General features: G+C 38.7%; 1 protein-coding gene across 1 annotated transcript in view; it reads right to left on the bottom strand.

The window, feature by feature from the left end:
- Window positions 1-25,230, bottom strand: part of CA10 (carbonic anhydrase 10) — a gene marked incomplete at both ends in the record, with an annotated part of 522,587 nt that overhangs the window by 450,964 nt on the left and 46,393 nt on the right. The window contains one exon of the mRNA XM_079725002.1: window positions 5,856-5,930. Coding sequence (XP_079581128.1) covers window positions 5,856-5,930 — 75 coding nt within the window. The remainder of the gene's footprint in view (window positions 1-5,855; window positions 5,931-25,230) is intronic.

The raw sequence follows: 25,230 nt of genomic DNA, 5'->3' as shown, positions 1-25,230 counted from the left end.
GCTCTTATATCTTCAAATATGTTCTGTGTCCCTTTTTCTCTCTCTTTTCCTTCTGAGATTCCTATAATGTGAATGTCAGTACACTTGATGTTGTTTCCAAGGTCTTTTAAATTGTCCTCATTTCTTTTTATTATTTTTTCTCTTTTTGTTCAGCTTCAGTGATTTCCACTTCTCTGTCTTCCAATGCATTGAAGTGTTCCTCTGTATTATCTAATCTACCGTTGGTTCCTTCTAGTGTACTTTTTACTTCAGATATTGTATGTTTCAGCACTGTCTGGTTCTTCTTTACATTTTTTAACTCTTTGTTAAAATGTTTAACTTCTCACTCTGTTTATCCAATCTTCTCTCAAGTTCTTTGAACATCTTTATGATCATTATTTTGAACTCTTTATTAGGTAAATCGCTTATCTCCACTTCACTTAGTTTTTCTGTGGTTTTATTTTGTTCTTTCATTTGGAACATATTCCTCTGTTGCCTAATGTTTCTTAATTTGCTCTTTTTATTTCTATGCATTTGGAATGTTGTTTACATTTCTCAGTTGTGGAGAAGTGGCTTCTTTGTGGGAGATATCCTAGATATCCCAGCATCACAGTCACCTCTGGTCAACAGAGCTATATACTCTAGGGTGCCCCTCTACGGGCTGAGTGTCTTGGTTGCCAGCCCTGCCTTGTGACGAGGCTACCAGTCACTGGTGGGCAAGGCTGGGTCACAAAGTGGCTGGTTTCAAAGCTCCAGCCGTTCCTGGGGCTAGTGGGTGGATCCAGGTCCCAGGGTCTCTGGCTGCAGGGCCCAGGGGCTCTCAGAGTTGGTACCTGTCCACTGGTTGGTGAGGCTGGTCCCAGAGCTAATTATGCTGGGTCCTGGGCCCTCTGGTGTAACAGCTGGGTTCTGGAATGGCTGTGGGCTCAGGGGGTTTTAAGGCAGCCACCCTGTTGGTGGGTGAGGCCAGTGCCAGCACTAATAAGCTACAGAGAGGACTCCAAAATAGTGCTTGCCAGAATCAGTGTAACTGTGGTAGAACAAAATCCCCAAAATGACTTCCACCAGTGTCTATATTCCCAGGGTGAGCTCCAGTTACCCTCTGTCTCCCCAGGAGACTCTCCAAGATCAGCAGTGGGTCTGACCCAGAATCTTTTCAAATTACTGTTTCTTTCCTGTGTCCTGGGTTGTGTGAGATTTTGTGTGGGCCTTTTAAGAGTGGAGTCTCTATTTCCCACAGCCTTCTGACTCTTCCAAAAGTAAGCCCTGATGGCTTTCAAAGTCAAACATTCTACATGGTGCAGAACCCCCAGGCTGGGGAGCCCAGTGTGGGGCTTGGATCCTATGCTCCTTGCAACTATAATTATCCTCCCATTTGTGGATGGCCCACCTAGGTGTATGGGTCTCGACTATACTGCTTCTCTGCCCCTTTTACCTGTCCTGTTGTGGTTCCTTCTTTACACCTTTAGTAGTATATATATTATGCTATTCTTCTGGTCTTTTTCATCAATAGCTGCACTGTAAATATGTGTAGTTCTGTCATGTCCATGGCCATTTGGCTCATAGCTGGCTTTTTAAAATTTACATTTGATTGTGTCACTCCAGAGCATAAAAATGTCTTATAATCCCTCTATTTAAAAAACAAAACAAAAAAACAACAACAAAAAAACTGTACCTAAGCTCTTGAACATGGAACACAAAGAATTTAACAGCATGGCCCCTGATGACCTTGCTGGTCTACTAATTCATCACATCTTATTGTGTACCCTGCCTTTTAGAGACTCAGAGGTACCCAGTATTCCCCAAACCCACAGTGAATTTTCACTCCTCTTTGCCAGTGCTGTTTATCCTGATAATCCTCACATTCTTCTCCTTATCCACTTTGGATAATCCTGAAGCTTGTAAAGACCCAAGACTTCCTTCCTTCCTTCTCCTCTGTACTGAGAAATGTGACTCTTGAAGAATTCTTTGGGCTGCAAGTAACAGAAAGCCTGACTCAAAGTGGCTCCAACAAACAAGATGTATTGTTATGTCAAGAAAAACAAATGCTGAGGCAGTTCCATGGTTAATTCAATACTCAAGTGGCCCATAAAAGATCTTGGTTCTCTCCAACTTTCAGGGTGTTCCAGAGAAACAGAACCAATAGAATGTGTGTGTTTGTGTGTGTGTGGGGGGTCTACAGAGAGAGAAATTTATTTTAAGGCATTGGCTCACATGATAATGGAGACTGACAAATCTGAAATTTTCAAGGTAGGCCAGCAGCCTGGAGGCCCAGTTAATGTTGCAGCTGAAAGCCAGAAACTTCTGGAAACACAAGTTCCCTCAGCCTTTTTCTCTTAAGGCCCACAACTGATTGGATGAGGCCCACCAACATTATGGAGAGTAATCTGCTTTACTCAGAGTCTACCAGTATAAATGCTAATTCTCATTTTAAAAATATCTTCACAGAAACATCTAGAATAATGTTTGACCAAATATCTGTGTACTGTGGGTTAGCCAAGTTGACACATAAAAGTAGCCATCATGATGTCTAAATCAATCACTGTCAAAAAAATAGGCTGAAATTACCATGGTGTAGATATTAACCAAGAGTAACCTTCTGGGGCTGGGAAGGTCTCCTTCCCTGAGCACATGACTATGTGGAGGTAAACACCCAAATAAAATTGGTGCTCTGTCTGTAAGGCAGATGGTGGTTATGGGTGATGCTGGATGAAGATGCAGATTTAAGCAAGTAAACAACAAAATCTGTTAAACACCAGGCAGGCTGAATCCCAACGATTTATGGCCTCCTTTATATGTCTTATAAACCCTATTAGAGCACTTATACTAAGTCATGGGTTTATGGCTTTATTTCCTCTTTAGACTGTGAGTTTATCCTTGTATAAGAACTATGTATCAGTTGGCTCTTTATCAACAGTCCCACACATGTGCTCAGTATCAGGTGGCTACTCCTTAAGTACTATTGAACTGACCAAAGTGGGCTATTCTGACACTAAATCAACCTTGTGTTTGCCATTTCTGTAGAAATCATGTATTTTTATCTACTACAAGCTTTGTTAAGGTAGCAGATTCACAACTATTACGTCAACTGATAATTATTTCTGGACACTCTAGTAAAAGCTCATGGGACAATAAAACTTGTCCAAATAATCTAGTCATAAGAGATTCTCTTCTCTTTTACACATTGATAATCTGAAAAAAATCCCAGGGCAAAGTAAAGAACATTCTTAACCTTATATTCAGTAATGATAATGAGAGAAAAAGGGACCATTGGCCTAAGCACCAATTCAGATAAAGTGAGTCATCTGGTGTCTGTCAGACATTAGAGTGTAAGGTCCAATTACTTAATTCACAAATTCTTATGACTCTTATATTTTTAAAGAGATTTGAAATTCCCAAAAGTTTAGGAAGTGAGATCATCAGATACCAGTTTTCTTTACCAAGAAGCCAAAGAATTTTGGGACTGTTAAATCTAGAGAATGATGAAGTTTCCTCTCCAGCGGTCACTGTGTGGAGACACTTTGAGCTTACAAATTCAAGGAACATTTACTAAGCACCTTCCATGTTCTAGCATCATGAGAGACCCTCACTTGCATGATTACATTTTTCAATTTACATTTCTCTTCCTTTCTCAAACAGACAAGTATCAAATATCCAGTTATGTTGTTATGATAAAATAATGATAGTAATGCCAACAGCATTCCAGGTATTGACTCACACAATGCCCCAGACACTTTACCTATATTATGTAATTTAATCCTCACAAAAGTTTGTGAGGATGGTTTGGTCCTTATCTTCATTCTAACAGATGAAGAACCTGGGGTAATTAGAGCTGGTAGGCGACTTGCTGACAGTTCTACCAGAAGGAAGCCATAGAGCCTAGACTCAGCTCCAGGTCTGTCCAACTCCAGAGTTCATGCTCATAACTCCACACCTTACTGGTTCCCATATAGACAGTTTTACACATATTACCTCATTTAAAACCTGAAATGAGGGAAACTTAAATTCTTTTAAATCAACACATAAAGGAAAGATAAAACTTCTTTCCTGTGGCTGTCTTAGAAGCAAAAACAAATTCAAAATAGGGACTTAAGTACATGTAAAGGAAGAATGTGTCAACAGAGGGGAAAAAGTCAAAAAACTGTGGGGTTGAAAAGCAAAATTTTTCAGAACGTATCCAGTATTATCCATGAGCATTTCAGTCACTATGGAGAATATTACTAGTTTAGCAACATTTATAGTCTGGCAGAATGCCCTTTGTTGCTCTAATTTAATAATCACAGAGCATAAAAATATTATTATAAATGTAATTTCTGGGATGTCTTGAATATGAGAAGAAGATTCCTCAGAAAAAATACATATCCTTCTATTAATTGGAAAGGGATGCCCCCAATTGTAAGTATAAAATGTCATATATCTATAGCATACCATATGAACACATCTGTGTCAATTAAATTATTATAAGAATATTATTAGAAACTTGATCATTTCTGGGTGAATTAATCAAGCCCAGTTTCTATGCCCACTGGGCCAAGAAATAAATGTACCATAGTAAATATATCAAGTTAATAATATCAATTTATGAAACTATTCGGCAGTCAACTGGCTTTTCCCTGGGCAATTCATTCTCTCTCACCATGCCTGCTTTCCTCTTATTGAAAAGGTTCAAAGGTACGTATTTATGTCCCACAATACAAATGAGAAAAGTGATGCTCAGAGGAGTCTAGCAACTTGCTTAGCTCTGTACTGCTGATATAATGAACTATACAGAAGAACAGGAAAAGAAAATAGTATCCAAGAATGAACCAGGTGACCTGGGGGTACTGCTCTTCCCACCTGCCACTAACTAAAGACGTCAACTGACACTTGACCTCTGTTTTCAGTGCCTGAGTTGTAACCCCCACATTGACTCCTTTTGAGAGCTTTATCTCTTACCCCCTCACATATAAGCAGTTAAAAATACTTTGAGGGGCTTCCCTGGTGGCGCAGTGGTTGAGAGTCCACCTGCCAATGCAGGGGACACAGGTTCGTGCCCCGGTCTGGGAAGATCCCACATGCCACGGAGCAGCTGGGCCTGTGAGCCATGGCCACTGAGCCTGCACGTCTGGAGCCTGTGCTCCATAATGGGAGAGGCCACAACAGTGAGAGGCCCACATACCACAAAAAGAAAAAAAAAAAACAAAAAACTTTGAAATATCTCACCTGCCTTCCCTTCGATCCTTCTCCTTAACATTCATGCTCTTTCTCTTTCCTCTTTCCCTACAGTCTTGAAGCAGCAGAAGACTGAGGACTATAATTAGGATAAGAGTAGTTGGGGAAGACAACGACACTCCACCTTGTCTCAAAACTAAAGTTATGGTATGTTTCTGGCTTTAACCTGTCTTCAGTTCTCTCCTCCCATGCTGAAAGCATCCATTTTACCTATGATTTTTTACCTGGTATTTGGCCCAAGCTGCTAAGTCCTGATGGTGAATGCTACTGAAGTGACATCAGAAATGGCATGCATCCCAGTAAGCCTCATTGCTAGTTTTCAGACTTCCTGTTTCATTAACATTAAAAAAAAATCGCTCTTTCTCAACCAAATTTTAGCATACAGAACCTCAACCCTGACTCTTGCATTGCCCTGTCCCTGACAAAGCCACCTGTAGATGCAAGGACGTTAAGATGTAAGCTCAGATGGAAAAACGTAGTCTTGGTTAAATTACCACTCACTTAATAAACTTTCTCTTGATGCAGGATTCATCTAACACATAAGTCAGACTATGATGCCTTTTGCAATACATTCCATGCCATGTAGCAAATTCAAAATTCTGGAAATAATACTACATTTCAGTCAAATTATTTTCTTAAAAATAAAGTCATAAATGTGCATTTACCTGGGACAAAGCTTCCCTGGACCACCTCCTTGTATGCCCACCAGCCTTCATGGATTTTTGGTGAATTCTGTTGAGCTAAAGCAAAAACAAAAGAGAAAACAGACTAAGATGAAAGCAGAGAAATACTGTGTCCATGTTGTCCAAGAAAGAAGACTGACTATACATAAAATAATTCTTCTCTACCCATAAGTCATACTACAAACTGTAACGTCAGCCTACCACTTCGTTATTTTCAAATTGATTATTAACCTGTAAATATACTGTCATAAACTTTTATAAAAAACACTCAGGATATTTCTACTGATGAGAAATAGTAAGTATGTATTTAAGCCTATTTGAATTGCCCTGTCACTTATCTCTATCTCTGTCTCACCTCTTTTCTTTACCTCTCCCTACACACACATACACACACACATCCATATAAGGAAGACCTATCAGTCTGACTGAAGCATCAATTCAAGAAACATCATTTAAAAGGAAGAAGGAAAAAGAAACCCCTGGACTTGAGTATTGCAACTGACAAAAGTATCACTGAAAGCCTCTGTTCCATGAAGAGAGTTGCAAAACTTTTTGTTCTCTTTTCATCTCCAATCATTGTTTCTTCAGCTATCCCATCCATTCAAATGTGGAATTATTTAAGATTTGAGCAGACAGCAAGACAATTAGACCATTTAAATCAAGTCTATTATAATGATGGAACTGTAGAATTTTCATTAGCTTTCTTTAACATGCATTGTGAATGATCCAGATTCACCTTGCAAAAATCAGTCAGCCTAAGCAGGGCCCACTTGATGCCCATCAATTACAAAATATAAGCTAGAACTGAATATAGGCTAGAATCGAAGAAAATAAAGACATTTTACATAATATGTTTTCAAATTCCCAGTCTGGCTACCTACTTCTTGGCAATTTGGAAAGACAGGGCAGCACATTTAAAAGTCACCTCATTTAAAGTTCTGCTGTACTACTACAGTAAGTAGTTTATCTGACTAGAACACCAAGAGAAGTACTGCATTTCCATTTTAACGTCTCCCAGCCAGATCATCAATCATCATCTTGTTGTTGTTTACATCTGACTTCCAGTGGGTGGAGAGCTGACTGAGAATTTCTCAGAACAAATGGTGAACAGAAAGCAGCCTTAGTTTCCACAGTGTTCTCTGCTTCTCTTTGCCTGTGGATTTGGATTTCCTTACTTGCTGTGCAACCAGCCCCTGGGAAAAATCCAGCTGTCTAATCAAAAAAATTGTGTTGACAATAAATGCTGTCATCACTGTCAGATGAGGAAATACACATAGCAAAGGCCCTTCTTTTGATAGTAAGGAAAAACTATTTCAATTTTATACTTCTTTTGTTGTTGTGGCAGTTCCAACCACAGAAGACGCATATAACCTAGAATCACCTTACACACTGGGCCAGACCTAAGCAAGCTGACATCAAAATATGCAATGGGAAATAAAGAAATTTAAAAAATGGTGGTGGAGCAGCGTATATTATTTTCACTCAAAAAACTTAGAATGAGATCATAGTTAAAAGGCACAAAGGTAGCTGGAGCTGAAACTCAACAGAAGGAAAGTCACTAACATTGCTGATTCCAAGCCTGGTATTCAAGAATCTCTGCAATTTCGATTTGCCACGAATTCTGATGTCATAATCTTCACAAAATTTCTGTTCACCTGCTTTTCCCAAGGAGACCATGTTTATTGCTCTTTCCACACCTTTGTTCTAGTCTTTTTTTTTTTTTTTTTGGAAGTCCATCTTTATCTACTTATTGACTAGTCTTACTCAATTCTCAAAGCCTTCCAAGTTCTCACTCCTTTCAGTAAATTTCTCCTATCATTCTACCTCCACTGTAACCCCTCCTCTTCCTAAATTTCAGGACTTTAGTGTCCACTGATTATTTGTCACTTGAAATGTTTATTGAGGTCCTGTGATTGTCAGGTAGCGTTCCAAGAATCAAGAATACAAAGTTGCTATTTTCCAAGAACTTACATTCTACTGGAAGGAGACACAAAAATGCAAAATAAAACTGAATTAAACTATAAGAAGAATAAACCCTGAGAAAACAATAATTCAAAAGAGTCATGTATCACAATGTTCATTGCAGCACTGTTTACAATAGCCAGGACATGGAAGCAACATAAGTGTCCAGTGACAAATGAATGGATAAAGAATAAGAGGTACATATATACAATGAAATATTACTCACCATAAAAAGAAATGAAATTGAGTTACTTGTAGTGAGGTGGATGGACCTAGAGTCTGTCATACAGAGTGAAGTAAGTCAGAAAGAGAAAAACAAATACTATATGCTAACACATATATATGGAATCATAAAAAAAGGAAAATGTTCTGAAGAAACTAGGGATAAGACAGGGATAAAGACACAGACATGGAGAATGGTCTTGAGGACATGGGGAGGGGGAAGGGTAAGCTGGGACAAAGTGAGACAGTGACGTTGACGCATATACACTACCAAATATAAGATAGCTAGTGGGAAGCAGCCGCATAGCACAGGGGGTTAAACTCGGTACTTTGTGACCACTTAGATGGGTGAGATAGGGAGGGTGAGAGGGAGATACAAGAGGGAGGGGATATGGGGATATATGTATATGTATAGCTGATTCACTTTATTATACAGCAGAAGCTAACACAACATTATAAAGGAATTATACTCCAATAAAGATGTTAAAAAAATAATAAGTAATAGGAGATGTTGTACAGCAGAAATTAACACAACATTGTAAATCAGCTATACTTTAATAAAAATATTTTAAAAATAAAAAAAATTGAAAGGAGAATATTAGATAGAGAGGGGATGGAAAAAGATATTCCATGCAAATGGAAATCAAACGAAAGCTGGAGTAGCAATACTCATATCAGATAAAATAGACTTTAAAAGAAAGCCTGTTACAAGAGACAAGGAAGGACACTACATAAGGATCAAGGGGTCTATCCAAGAAGAGGATATAACAATTATAAATATATATGCACCCAACATAGGAGCACCTAATACACAAGGCAAATGATAACAGCTATAAAAGGGGAAATCAACAGTACACAGTAATAGCAGGGGATGGTAACATCTCACTTATACCAATGGACAGGTAATCCAGACAGAAAATTAATAAGGAAACACAAGCTTTAAATGACACAATAGACCTGATAGATTTAATTGATATTTATAAAACATTCCATCTGAAAATAGCAGATTACACTTTCTACTCAAATGCACATGAAACATTCTACAGGAAAGGACACATCTTGGGTCAAAAATCAAGCCTCAGTGAATTTAAGAAAATTGAAATCATATCAAACATTTTTTCCAACCACAACGCTATGAGATTAGAAATCAATTACAGGAAAAATAAGGTAAAAAACACAAACAGATGGAGGCTAAACATTATATTACTAAATAACCAACAGATCACTGAAGAAATCAAAGAGGAAATCAAGAAACACCAAGCTAGACACAAATGACAACAAAAACACGATGATCCAAAACCTAGGGGATGCAGCAAAAGCAGTTCTAAGAGGGAAGTTTAGAGCAAGACAATCCTACTTCAAGAAACAAGAAATATCTCAAATAAACGAACTAACCTTACACCTAGATCAACTAGAGAAAGAAGAACAAACAAAACCCAAAGTTAGTAGAAGGAAAGAAATCATCAGAATCAGAGCAAAAATAAATGAAATAGAAACAAAGAAAACAATAGCAAAGAGCAATAAAACTAAAAGCTGATAATATGAGAAGATAGCAAAATTCATAAACCTAAAGCCAGACTCACCAAGAAAAAGAGGAAGATGACTCAAATCAATAAAATTAAAAGTGAAAAGGGAGAAGGCACAATGGACACCACAGAAATACAAAGTATCATAAGCAACTCTATGCCAATAAAATGGACAACCTGGAAGAAATGGACAAATCCTTAGAAAGGTATAACCTTTCAAGACTGAACCAGGAAGAAATAGAAAATATCAAAAGACCAAGCACAAGTAATGAAATTGAAACTGTGATTAAAAATCTTCCAACGGGAACTTCCGGGGATGATGGCGGAAGAGTAAGACATGGAGATCACCTTCCTCCCCACAGATACACCAGAAATACAGCTACACGTGGAACAATTCCTACAGAACACCTACTGAATGCTGGCAGAAGACCTCAGACCTCCCAAAAGGCAAGAAAGTCCCCACGTACCTGGGTAGGGCAAAAGAAAACAGAATAAACAGAGACAAAGAATAGGGAAGGGACCTGCACCAGTGGGAGGGAGCCGTGAAGGAAGAAAGGTTTCCACACACTAGGAGCCCCTTCGTGGGCGGAGACTGCGGGTGGCGGAGGGGGAAAGCTTCGGAGCCGCGGAGGAGAGTGCAGCCACAGGGGTGCGGAGGGCAAAGCGGAGAGGTTCCCGCACAGAGGATCGGTGCCGACCGCCACTCACCAGCCCGAGAGGCTTGTCTGCTCGGCCGCCGGGGAGGCGGGGCTGGGAGGTGAGGCTCGGGCTTCGGTCGGAGCGCAGGGAGAGGAGTGGGGTTGGCGGCATGAACACAGCCTGAAGGGGGTTAGTGCGCCACGGCTAGCCGGGATGGAGTCCGGGGAAAAGTCTGGAGCTGCCGAAGAGGCAAGAGACTTTTCCTTCCCTCTTTGTTTCCTGGTGCGCGAGGAGAGGGGATTCAGAGCGCTGCTTAAAGGAGCTCCAAAGACGGGCGCGAGCTGCGGCTGAAAGCGTGGACCCCAGAGATGGGCGTGGGACGCTGGGGCTGCTGCCGCCACCAAGAAGCCTGAGTGCGAGCGCAGGTCACTGTCCACGCCCCCCTTCCAGGGATCCTGTGCTGCCCGACACTGCCGGGGTCCCGGGATCCACGGACAACTTCCCCAGGAGAGCGCAGGGAGCGCCTTGGGCTGGTGCAACGTCACGCCGGCCTCTGCCGCCGCAGGCTCACCCCGCACTCAATGCCCCTCCCTCCCCCGTGGCCTGAGTGAGCCAGAGCCCCCGAAGCAGCTGCTCCTTTAACCCCTTCCTGTCTGAGCGAAGAAGAGACGCCCTCCGGCGACCTACATGCAGAGACGGAGCCAAATCCAAAGCTGAGACCTGGAAGCTGTGAGAATAAAGAAGAGAAAGGGAAATCTTTCCCAGCAGCCTCAGAAGCAGCAGATTAAAGCTCCACAATCAACTTGATGTACCCTGCATCTGTGGAATACATGAATAGACAACGAATCATCCCAAATTGAGGAGCCGTGTGGATGAAAGGTTCTTGGTGCTGCAGCCAGGAGTCAGTGCTGTGCCTCTGAGGTGGGAGAGCCAACTTCAGGACACTGGTCCCCAAGAGACCTCCCAGCTCCACATAATATCAAATGGCGAAAATCTTCCAGAGATATCCATCTCAACACCAGCACCCAGCTTCACTCAACGACCAGCAAGCTACAGTGTTGGACAGCCTATGCCAAACAACTAGCAAGACAGGAACACAGCACCACCCATTAGCAGAGAGGCTGCCTAAAATCATAAAAAGTCCACAGACACCTCAAAACACAACCAGACGTGGACCTGCCCACCAGAATGACAAGATCCAGGCTAATCCACCAGAGCACAGGCACTAGTTCCCTCCACCGGGAAGCCTACACAACCCACTGAACCAACCTTAGCCACTGGGGACAGACACCAAAAACAACGGGAACTACGAACCTGCAGTCTGCAAAAAGGAGACCCCAAACACAGTAAGATAAGCAAAATGAGAAGACAGAAAAGCACACAGCAGATGAAGCAGCAAGGGAAAAACTCACCAGACCAAGCAAATGAAGAGGAAATCGGCAGTATACCTGAAAAAGAATTCAAAATAATCATAGTAAAGATTCAAAATCTTGGAAATAGAATAGAGTAAATACAAGAAACGTTGAACAAGGACCTAGAAGAACAAAAGACCAAACAAACAATGATGAACAATACAATAAACAAAATTAAAAATATTCTAGAAGGAATCATAGCAGGATAGCTGAGGCAGAAAAATGGATGAGTGACCTGGAAGATAAAATAATGGAAATAACTACTGCAGAGCAGAATAAAGAAAAATGAATTAAAAGAATTGAGGGCAGTCTCAGAGACCTCTGGACAACATTAAATGCAATAACATTCGAATTATAGGGGTCCCAGAAGAAGAGAAAAAGAAAGGGACTGAGAAAATATTTGAAGAGACTATAGTTGAAAATTTCCCTAATATGGTAAAGGAAATGGTTAATCAAGTCCAGGAAGCACAGAGAGTCCCATACAGGATAAATCCAAGGAGAAACATGCCAAGACACAAATTACTCAAACTATCAAAATTTAAATACAAAGTAAAAAATAGTCAAAGAAGCAAGGGAAAAGCAACAAATAACATACAAGAGAATCCCCATAGGGTTAACATCTGATCTTGCAGCAGAAACTTGGCAAGCCAGAAGGGAGTGGCAGGACATATTTAAAGTGATGAAGGGGAAAAACCGACAAGAAAAATTGCTCTAACCAGTGAGAATCTCATTCAGATTTGACAGAGAAATTAAAATCCTTACAGGCAAGCAAAAACTAAGAGAATTCAGCACCACCAAACCAGCTGTACAACAAATGAAAAAGGAACTTCTCTAGGATGGAAACACAAGAGAAGGGAAAGATATACAATAAAAAACCAAAAACAATTAAGAAAACGGTAATAGGAACATACATATTGATAATTACCTCAAAAGTAAATGGATTAAATGCTCCAACCAGAAGACACAGACTGGCTGAATAGATAAAAAAACAAGACCCATACATATGCTGTATAAAAGAGACCCACTTCAGACCTATGGACACATACAGACTGAAAGATAGGGGGTGGAAAAACACATTCGATGCAAATGGAAATCAAAAGAAAGCTGGAGTAGCAATTCTCATGTCAGACAAAATAGACTTTAAAATAAAGACTATTGCAAGTACAAAGAAGGACACTATGTAATGATCAAAGGATCAATCCAAAAAGAATATATAAAATTGTAAATATTCATGCACCCAATACAGGAGCACCTCAATACGTAAAGCAAATGCTAACAGCCATAAAAGGGGAAATCTACAGTAACACAATCATACTACGGGAGTTTAATACCCCACTTTCACCAATGGACACATCATCCAAAATGAAAATAAATAAGGAAACACAAGCTTTAAAGGATACATTAAACAAGATGGACTTAATTGATATTTATAGGACATTCCATCCATAAACAACATAACACAGTTTCTTCTCAAGTGCTCATGGAACTTCCTCCAGGATAGATCATATCTTGGGTCACAAATGAAGCCTTGGTAAATTTAAGAAAAATAAAATTGTATCTAGTTTCCAACCACAATGCTATGAGACTAGATATCAATTTCAGGAAAAAAATCAAAAATCAATGTAAACACATGGAGGCTAAACAATACACTACTAAATAACCAAGAGATCACTGAAGAAATCAAAGTGGAATTCAAAAAAATACCCAGAAACAAATGACAATGAAAACAAAATGACCCCAAATCAATGGGATGCAGCAAAAGCAGGTCCAAGAGGGAAGTCTATAGCAATCCTACCTTAAGAAACCAGAAACATCTCAAAAAAACAACCTAACCTTACACCTAAAGCAATTAGAGACAGAAACAAACAAACAAACAAACAAACCCCACAAAGTTATCAGAAGGAAAAAAAATCATAAAGATCAGATCAGAAATAAATGAAAAAGAAATGAAGGAAACAAGAGTGAAGATCAATAAATGTAAAAGCTGGTTCTTTGAGAAAATACACAAAATTGAAAAACCATTAGCCAGACTCATCGAGAAAAAACGAAGAAGACTTAAATCAGTATAATTAGAAATGGAAAAGCAGAAGTAACAACTGACACTGCAGAAATACAAGGATCATGAGAGTTTAATACAAGCAACTATATGCCAATAAAATGGACAACCTGGAAGAAATGGACAAATTCTTAGAAATGCACAACCTTCTGAGACTCAATCAGGAAGAAATATGAACAGACCAGTCACAAGCACTGAAATTGAAACTGTGGTTTAAAATCTTGGAAAAAACAAAAGCTCAGGACCAGACGGCTTCACAGGAGAATTCTATCAAATATTTAGAGAAGAGCTAACACATACCCTTCTCAAACTCTTCCAAAATATAGCAGAGGGTGGAACACTCCCAAACACATTCTAGGAGGCCACAATCACCCTGATTCCAAAACCAAATAAAGATGTCACAATAAAAGAAAACTACAGGCCAATACCACTGATGAACATAGATGCAAAAATCCTCAACAAAATACAAGCAAACAGAATCCAACAGCACATTAAAAGGATCATACACCATGATCAAGTGGGGTTTATCCCACGAATGCAAGGATTCTTCAATATACACAAATCAATCAATGTGATACACCATATTAACAAATTGAAGGACAAAAAACATATGATCATCTCAATAGATGCAGAGAAAGCTTTTGACAAAATTCAACATCCATTTATGATAAAAACCCTCCAGAAAGTAGGCACAGAGGGAACCTATCTCAACATAATAATGGCCATATATGACAAACCCACAGCCAACATCGTTCTCAATGCTGAAAATCTGAAATCATTTCTTCTAAGATCAGTGTCAAGACAAGGTTGCCCACTGTCACCAGTATTATTCAACATATTTCTGGAAGTTTCAGCCCCAGCAATGAGAGGAGAAAAGGAAATAAAAGGCATCCAAATCGGAAAAGTAGAAGTAAAGCTGTCACTGTTTGCAGATTACATGATACTCTACATAGAGAATCCTAAGGATACTACCAGAAAACCACTTGAGCTAATCAATGAATTTGGTAAAATAGCAGGGCACAAAATTAATGCACAGAAATCTTGCATTCCTACACTCTAATGAAGAAAAATTTGAAAGAGAAATTAAGGAAACACACCCATTTACCATAGCAACTAAAAGAATAAAATATCTAGGAATAAACCTACCTAAGGAGACAAAAGACCTGTATACAGAAAACTATAAGAAACGGATGAAAGAAATTAAAGATGATAGAGACAGATGGAGAGATATACCACGTTCTTGGATTGGAAGAATCAACATTGTGAAAATGACTACACTATCTAAAGCACTCTAAAGATTCAGTGCAATCCCTATCAAACTACCACTGGCATTTTTCACAGAACTAGAACAAAAAAAATTAACAATTTGTATAGAAACACAAAAGACCCCGATAGCAAAAGCACTCTTGAGAAAGAAAAATGGAACTGGAGGAATCAGGCTCCCAGACTTCAGATTATACTACAAAGCTACAGTAATCAAGAGAGTATGGTACTGGCACAAAAACAAAAATATAGATCAGTGGAACAGGATAGAAAACCCTGAGATAACCTCACGCACCTATGGTCACCTTATTTTTGATAAAGGAGGCAAGAATATAAAATGGAGCAAACACTGCCTATTCAATAAGTGGCGCTGGGAAAACTGGAAAGATACATGTAAAAGAATGAAATTACAACACTCCTTAACACTATACACAAAAATAAACTCAGAATACATTAAAGACCTAAATATAAGGCCAGATACTATAAAACTCTAAGAGGAAAACATAGGCAGTACACTCTATGACATAAAGCACAACAAGATCCTTTTTGACCCATCTCCTAGAGAGATGGAAATAAAAACAAAAATTAAGAAATAGGACCTAATGAAACTTAAAAGCTTTTGAACAGCAAAGGAAGTAATAAATAAGATGAAAAGACAACCCTCAGAATGGGAGAAAATATTTGCATATGAAGCAACTGACAAATGATTAATCTCCAAGGCTTACAAGCAGTTCATGCAGCCCCATATCAATAAAACAAACAACCCAATCCATAAATGGGCAGAAGACCTAAATAAACATTTCTCCAAAGATGATATACAAATTGCTAACAAATACATGAAATAATACTCAACATCACTAGTCATTAGAGAAATGCAAATCAAAACTACATTGAGGTATCACCTCACACTGGTCAGAATGGCCATAATAAAATCTTCAAACAATAAATGCCTGAGAGGGTGTGGAGAAAAGGGAACCCTCCTGCACTGCTGGTGGGAATGTAAATTTATACAGCCACTATGGAGAACAGTATGGAAGTTCCTTAAAAATGTAAAAAAGAACTATCATATGACCTAGCAATCCCACTGCTGAGCATATACCCTGAGAAAACCATAATTCAAAAAGACTCATGTACCACAATGTTCATTGCAGCTGTATTTACAATAGCCAGGACATGGAAGCAACCTAAGTGTCCATTGACAGATCAATGGATAAAGAAGATGTGGCACATATACACAATGGAATATTACTCAGCCATAAAAAGAAACAAAATTGAGGTATTTGTAGTGAGGTGGATGGACATAGAGTGTGTCATACAGAGTGAAGTAAGTCAGAAAGAGGAAAACACATACCATATGCTAACACATATATATGGAATCTAGAAAAATAAATAAATAAATAAATAAGTAAAAAGGTCATGAAGAACCTAGGGGTAAGACGGGCATAAAGATGCAGATCTACTAGAGAATGGACTTGATGACATGGGGAAGGGGAAGGGGAAGCTGAGACAAAATGAGAGAGTGGTATGTATATATATACACTACCTAATGTAAAACCGATAGCTAGTGGGAAGCAGCAGAATAGCACGGTAAAGCAATTATACTCCAATAAAGATGTTAAAAAAAAAACATAAAACCATATATCTCACTTTTTCCAGGAAGCACACACTAATTCAGTAGTAAATTAATTACTCTCCTGGCCTGGGTTTTGGTATATTTACTTCCATTCTCTCTTTTTCTCTCCAGTCCCCAAACTCTGATCCTGTTTCCATTTGACAAATATGTTTTATATATGCCTCTTGCTACATCAAGACCACGTTGGATGCAGGTAAGGGAACAACACACACAAAAAAAAAGCTGGAAAGTGTTAGAAAGAGAATAATCAGAGTCAGGAAACTTTGGTACAATCTACACTTCCTTTTGATAACTTCCTGAACTTGAGCAAACCATTTAGTTTATTGAACCTTAGCCTCCTCACCTGTAAAAACAAGATGCCATGACTTATCTCACAAGCATTGTGAATATCTGACAGAATAATGCTTGTGAAAAGTACAAGGAAGCATGGTGATAAGGTTCACCTGGCTGCCAATATAGGGGCACAGGAGCTGAGGTCAATGAAGAAGCAGGTCTGAGGGTCCCCATCCTCAGACTTGAGGGCTTCATTGATCTCTATCCATCACATTTTCTCTGACCTGCATTTCCTTTCTGAACTTGGTGGGTATTCACCCTAATGAAAACAGAGATCCTGCTGTCAGGAATCAAGGACTCAGCAAGAAGCCTGTGAAAGTGTCTTATGAGGCTTAGCTGTGTAATGACTAGGAGTCTCAGAACCCCAGGTCTACCTTTTTTTGTCCACCCTTAGAGAAAAAGTTCCAGGCCACCCCAGTGAACAAGGTTCCAATAGAATCTAACTGATGCTCCTATTCTCCACCTCCTTAACTTCCATGACAATTTGTTCCCCTTAATTTTTAAAATTTATTATATGTTGTAAAATACCAAAAAATCAGGCAATAATATACACCAATGTCTCCCTCACACATCTTTGCAAGAGAAGTTGACATGCTAAATATGCCAGGATATCCTTCTTTAAAAAAATATAAATAGGGGCTTCCCTGGTGGCGCAGTGGTTGAGAGTCCGCCTGCCGATGCAGGGGACACGGGTTCATGCCCCGGTTCGGGAAGATTGCACACGCCGCAGAGCAGCTAGGGCCGTGAGCCATGGCCACTGAGCCTGCACGTCCGGAGCCTGTGCTCCGCAATGGGAGAGGCCACAACAGTGAGAGGCCCACGTACCACAAAAAAATAAAATAAAGTAAAATAAAATAAGAATTTTTAAAATATAAATAAATATTACAGGTAGAGCTGAAGTTCTATTCCCCATCCTTCCCCTTATCACCCCCTCCCTTGAGGTACCTCACTTCTAGAGTTGGTATAAATCATTGGCATGCATCATTTTGGTTTTATACTCATAATCCCCATAAATTATTGTTTAGGGTGTGGTTAAAGTTATGTAAAATGTATTTAGCCATATCCATACTTTTCAGCTTGTTTTTATCCTTTATCATATTGCAGACTCAATTCATTTTAACTGCTGTGTAGTATACCCTTATAAATTATCATTGATTCATCCATTCCTCTACTAATAAATAGTTGGAGTCCACCACTTTTATTTAGCCATTTCAAATTGTGCTGCAATGAAGATTCTTTTGTAGATCTCATTGTTTATGCACTAGGATATCTAAGTTTTTTTTTTTTTTAATCTAGAATGGATGCCTAAAAGTAGAATTGCTGAATTATAGAATATGCCTATCTTGAAATAAATTAGATCTTTCTAAAGTGGTTATAACAGTTTAAAGCACCATACCCTATACCCACAGCTGGTGCAATCAGATTTTAAAATATGTGCATATGATGTGTTTGAAATGGTATGCCTCTGAAATTTTAATTTCCCCTGAATCCCAGTGAAGCTGAGCAAAGTTTTCAGATATTTATGGCTATTTGAGTTTCACCATCTATAAACAGGCTTGTTTATACAGTTTGTACAACAAATGGTTTATTAGATTATTTTAATATTTTTGGTACCAGGGAATTTGACTCCTGCCAGAGAAGCTCAATCCATTTTCTTATACTTTCTTAACAGCAGTTTTTTTCTTTAAGGTTAAACCCAAATCTTCACTGTTATTTCCACCCAGTACACTGGTTTTGCATTCTAAGATGACAAAGAATAAGTCTGACCTTATGACTGCCTTACATATTCACTTGTTTATTTGTTTGTTCATTCATTAACGTTAGCAAAAGCTAATTGAGTACTCACTGAGGTCAGGAATAAGACATAGGTTATGCCCTCAAGGAGATATGGTTTAGTAGGAGAGACAGACATTGAATCACCTGATAACACAATAACATGATAAGCCCAATAATAGTGGTATGTACAGGAAACAAATGACAGAAAGAGGTTGATTTCAAAAAATATTTACTATTTTACCACACCATTTATTAAAATATTGACATTTATATAAAAATTATTTGTGATAAACAGCCATTGCCACAAGCCCCTTCTTTATCTCCTCTCCCCCAATCACCTGGCTACCCTGACCCCTTCCAGGGATAGTTCCTCAATATCTCCATATTAATTGAAGGAGTGACACTAGTGACGTATGCTCTAAGACCCTGCTCCTGTGCTAGAGTCGACCTCTGTTTTGAATGGTTGGTGCCCAGGCCTACTCTAACTTATTTTGACTGTCTCCTCTGGAAGGGGGCTACCTTCACTTGCGACCTGGTTACAGGTATTTTCACCACCCCAGTTACTCTCTTTCAGGCTTGTCTTTTCTTTTTTTTAATTGAAGTATAGTTTATTTAAAACACTATATTAGTTTCAGATGTACAGCATGGCGATTCTATTTATTTGCAGATTATATTCCATTATAGGTTATTACAAGATATTGGATATAATTCCCTGTGTTATACAGTAAATCCTTGTTGCTTATCTATTTTATGTATCGTAGTTTGTATCTGTCAGTCCCATTTGTCCTTCCCCCCTCTCCCCTTTGGTAACCATAAGTTTGTTTTCTATGTCTGTGAGTCTGTTTCTGTTTTGTATATAGATTCATATGTATTATTTTTTAGATTCCACATATAAGTGTTATCATATAGTATTTGTCTTTCTCTATTTGACTTATTTCACTGAACACAATATTCTCTAGGTCCATCCACATTGCTGAAAATGGCAATATTTCATTCTTTTTTTATAGCTGAGTAATATTCCATTATATATATATGTATATACATATATATACACATACATATATATATACATACATATATATGTATATATATACACTCACATGTTCTTATGCTAATCATCTGTTGACAGGCATCAGGCTTGTCTTTATCCCTCATAAATTATAGCACCCAAAATAATACTTAGGTTTATGAAGAAATCTTCTAAGCACAATGCTTGTCATATTTTACTGTGTGTATGAAACATCTAAGGATCTTGTTAAAATGTAGATTATGATTCAGAAGGTCTGGGATGGGGCCTGAGATTCCGTATTTCAAACAACTTGCCAGATCATGCCAGTGCTGCTGGTCTGAGGACAACATTTTGAGTAGTGAGGGTCTCACCAACTTGGAATATAATGGTACTAACACTATCCTAAGTCTTATACAACAGTGCTAACAACCCAGCCCAATGTCACATCAACGTTTTGGCAAGTGTCATACTAAGGACACATATTGACCTAAGTCTTCTAAGTCTTTTTAGGAAGAGTTGAGGTTAAAGTCAACTCTTTCTCGTCTTTCATGTGTGTTAGTATATTTTTGTACAAACATATAACTCTGCATCCACACTAATTTGGAGGCTAGTGATTTTGAATCCTGATTCCTACTCAACCAGGTCAGTTTATAGAGAAGATATATCCAAAGTTGCTTCCAACAATGCACCTGAGGTTCTGCTACCCTGTCTAAAGGTCCATTGCTAAATTAAAGCAATCCTCCAGTGAGCTAAAGTTCTAAGACAAATTATTACAATGTTTCATTCATTATTTTAACAAATATTTTTTGTGCACTCATATCTGGCAGTCACTATTTTAGATACAAAGACAAGTGCCTTCTCTCATGGAGCTTACATCTTTCTGTAACCAGATATATATATATATATATATATATATATATATATATATATATATATATATATATATATATATATATATATATATATATATATGAATAAATAAACAAGAAGAACTTCATATGCCAAGAATAATAGCAAGAGGTGAAACAGTGGCAAGGTGGCTACCATGGAGTGGGTGGTGAGAAAATGCGTCTTGGAGATGATATCATTTAGTCTGAGATCTGGATTAAAAGGAAGAAATCATATATAGTTGACAAGGGAAAAATGCAGGTAGAGAAAATAGATGGTACTGGTCCCTGAAGCAGAAAAGTGCTTAGTATGTTCACAGATCAAAATGTCTCTTAAGCTGCCCTAGAGCATAATGAGTGGGGGTAGGGGGTTGTACACACTGACATTGAGGAAGTAGGAAGGGGCTAGATCCTGTTGGCTACATACATCAGGGTAAGAAGTTTAAATTTTATTCTAAGTGTGATATGCCGCTATTAGAGATCCCTGACATCTTTGGATTTGTTTTAGAGGTAGAGTCCGGAAAGCTTGTCTTCATACTGAATTACTAGGTATCTAGAATTACTTTGGTTTTTGGGGCTTTAGTAATCAGTTGGGTGTTCAGGCTATTTACTTGGTTGGGGAAAGTTGTAGTGTGGAAGATGTTTGAAGGTAAAAGGCAGGAGTTTCATTTAACCATGGTAAATTTGATATGCTAGCTAGACACCCACGTGTAAATGCCAAGTCAGCTGTGGGAAACCGAGTCTTGGAGAACTGGCTAGCTATTGGAGCTGGAGTGAAAGAACCTAGGTTGTTACTAGGGCAGATGCACACCAGATGCCACACTTACAGATTGATTAGAGAAGGCCAGTCAAGGAATTTGAAGAGTTGCCAATTAAAGAAGAGGAAGCATAAAGATGTGGAGTCTTGTGAGCTCTAAGAAGTGGTTCAAGGAGGCAGTAGCAAACCATATCTGATGCCACTGTAAGGTCATGGTAGATAAGAACAGAGCATCCATCACTTCCCAAATTTGGCAACACAGAGATTACTGGTGACCCTGACAACAGTGGCTGTAGAGGAGTGATGGGGAAGGAAATCTATCAGGTGAGTTGGGAAGAGAATGCTAATGAGGAAGTGGAATAGTGCTTTTAGACAAATATCTCAAGATTTTATGTGAAGCGAGCAAAGAGTAAGAGCTGGAGGGAAACAAGAGATCAATTGTTTTTCACAGGAGACCCCAGAGCATATTTTTGTGATAATGGGAATGAAGAGGGATACTATGATGATTCAAGAGTGAAGGAAGATATTGCAGGAGCAAAAACATTGAGACGGTAAAAGAGATTGGGATCTAGATCGAAAGCATTCGGATTGTTTTTTGATAGTTACATAGACACTGTCTTCATAGAAATAGAAGGGAAAGAAAAGAGACAGTATATCAACACAGGTGGTTTTGGCATTGAAAAGATGGAGGGCTCTTATCTTCCTCCATTTTCTCTCTGTTTGAGATCAAAAAGGTACAACGTATTCTCAAGTGCAACAGCACTCTCAAGAAGAATAGACAAGCCAACATCTGGCATGACCGTACCATAACTACAAAGGAAAACAAACAAACAATTATTTGTGAAAGTGGGCAAGAGAGAGGCAAGCAGCTTCTAAACAGAGTAATCAGGGAGAGGAAATGAAATGTAATATCCCTTACAGCATTTAAACCTTTCAAAATTCTTGAAATATGTCTTGTCATATCCCACTTCCCCCATTACCATTCCTGACTCTTGAAATACCCCCTTCCTGACAGCCTTCTCCCTGTACCTTGACTCTCATTTGGTATGTTGACCATCTCTTTCATCCTCAAACATATCTCCCCCATCAAGCCTTTTCTGATATCCACCCAGTACCCCAGCCCCCCATCATTAGTACCTGTCTTGCCCTCCTTTGATTTCTCAGTCTTGCTACATCATTTAGCAAAGTCTTTCCTATATTATAGTTTTGTACCCTTTGAAGGAAATAATTGTCCTGATTGCCAACTATGCCTTCTAAATATATATTTTTTTGCTACTCTGACTCATGGTCTCAATATCAACTGTCCCCTTGTCCACACAGTTGTCAACTCACATCTTTAATAGATTCCCATAAGAAGTCTAGTCTCAGCAAGCCTGAGTATGGTTTAAACCAGTGCTGCCATTCAGTTGGGAGGACTTTAGGGTGCATGTCAATGTCCTCCAGTAATGAGATACTGGTGAGGGCTAGGTCCCTTCCCCCATAACTGGTCACTATATGGGATGCTTCAATATATACATGTGTCCACCTGATTTCTACAACACATACAGACCTGTATTCACGAGCATATACACAAAAGTTTTTACTTTCTTTGTGAGGTAGTAAAGCACCATCACTCTGTTCTTTGAGGCACTTTCAGAAGGATCCTTGTGTGAAAGGGTCACTTGAGCCAAATATGACACTATGTCAGCAGCAAAATCCAGCCAATCTTCTAGTTGGAATCAGGCAACAAAATATTTTATTAAGAAGCTGGACATAGGACCAAGCTATGTACGAGAAAGGAGTACAAGGGTTTGGGGCTTGCTAGATCCTCATACCTCATTCACTCAAGGGCAGTGGTGACCATATGGCACTTCTAGCCAATCCACATGTTTTGAATAACATTCATTTCACCAATAAAAAAATATTTCTAACATTTCTTGTGCTAATCCACAAAGTCTCTAGGTATAGGTTTAGATATGGAGTGTTGACTGCTTATCACGGCTGCCTTTTAACTGTTGACTCCTAATCATTGTCTCTCAAATGCTACCCTCTGGAGTATGTATTCTTTTCCAAGGCACTTCAAATGTTAGCTGTTCCCACGGTATAGATAAAATTAAGCTAAACACATATAGCACAAGATTTAAATAGGAATGTTCTAAACTAATTTGTAGATACACTAGTTAATGAATTCCTTCCTCCCTCCTTCCCTCCCTCTCTCTCTCTTTCTCTTCTGCTCTTTTTTTCTTGGTAGTCTATACTGAAGAGTGATGGAGTCATGAAGAATGATCATATTTTGGAGTTCATGGCATTTCACTAAAAATTAAAATCCACAGATAATTATTTTCTCCAAAATCCCTCCTTAGCCACTCTGCCACATGTGGCTCTCTTTTCCTGGATCCTGTTCCTTCCCTTGTGGAATTTTAAATTACTTTCTCTCATATTCTGCACTCCCTCAGTTCTTAACAGGCAAACCCAAACACCAAGATTTTCAGGAAAACAAAGGCACTTAAAACATGTCCCCACCCCTTACTAAGCAATTTTTCTGAGCATTTCTCCAAAACAAATAGAGTGTTCTCCTCAAGAAGAATGTTGGTAAGCAAAATTTTCTCAACTGTGTTACAGATTTAAGAATGAGAAATTATTCTTAATTTTAAGAATTAAAATTAAGCAAAATCCAAAATGCATCTTATCCCAGATATACACTCACTTACCCCACCCTATATGGAAGACGGTTAATCTTGACATGAATATAAATTCATGGATTCAGGGATTGCATTTATTAGAATTTTTACCTGCTATCCAAATAGCCTCATCACTTCTTTTTTAAAAATTATTTCAGCTTGAGATATAATTGTCAAAATTGTAAGATATTTAAAGTGTACATCATGACGATTTGATATGCATATACATTGTGAAAGCATCCTCCCCATCTAGTTAATTAACATATGCATCACCCCACATATTTATCTTTTTTTTCTTTCTGTTTTTGGTGAGAACATTTAAGTTCTACTCTCTTAGCAAAATACAGTGTTATCAACTATAGTCATGGTTTACATTAGATCCTCAGACCTTATTCATCTTAACCTTTCCCTATTTCCCCCAACCCCCAGCCCTTGGCAACTACTTTTCTACTCTCTGTTTCTATGAGTCTGACATTTTTAAAATTCCACCTATAAGTGATATCATGCAATATTTGTCTTTCTCTGGCTTATTTCACTTAGCATAAACCCTCAAGGTCCATCCATGTTGTCAAAAATAGCAGGATTTCCTTCTTTCTCATACCTGAAGGATATTCAATTTTATATATATATATACCAGGTCAGCTTTATTCACTAATCTGTTAATGGATGCTTAGGTTGTTTCCACATCTTGGCTATTGTGAATAATGCCTCAGTGAACATGGGGATGCAAGTATCTCTTTGATATACTGTTTTCATCTCCTTTGGATATATACCCAGAAGCTGGATTGATGGATCAACCTCTTCACTTCTTTTTTTTATCTTTGACTTTAAGCTTTTAGAACTGTAGGGCTCAGTCTAAGGTGATAAGAATAACTTGGAGAGATTTTGAAACTACCCAAAAACCTCCCCTGATCTTCTCATCAGCATCTGAGAGGTGACACCAAAAATCTGTGTTTTATAAACAATTTCCCAAGGTAGTTTTAGCACCTGGCCCAGATTAAGCTATTTAACACCAGAGGAAAGCTCTATGGTTTTCTTCCTTTGGGTGCCAGTATACTGCCTCCTGTGATCAGGTAGAGACTTAAGTCTTTGCGGGGACTATAAGAGTAACTCTGTTACTTGCTCCTTTAGCAGCTTCCTTCTAATCACTCTCCCAGGTGTCCACAGCACAATCCACAGTGACAACCAGGTTTGTGCTCATCTGCACATTTGCCACTTTATT

This window comes from Hyperoodon ampullatus (genome assembly GCF_949752795.1).
Source record: "Hyperoodon ampullatus genome assembly, chromosome: 19".
In the NCBI taxonomy this organism is placed as follows: domain Eukaryota; kingdom Metazoa; phylum Chordata; class Mammalia; order Artiodactyla; family Ziphiidae; genus Hyperoodon; species Hyperoodon ampullatus.
The sequence above is the reverse complement of the archived record's forward strand: the minus strand, read 5'-3'. Positions and strand labels throughout refer to the sequence as shown.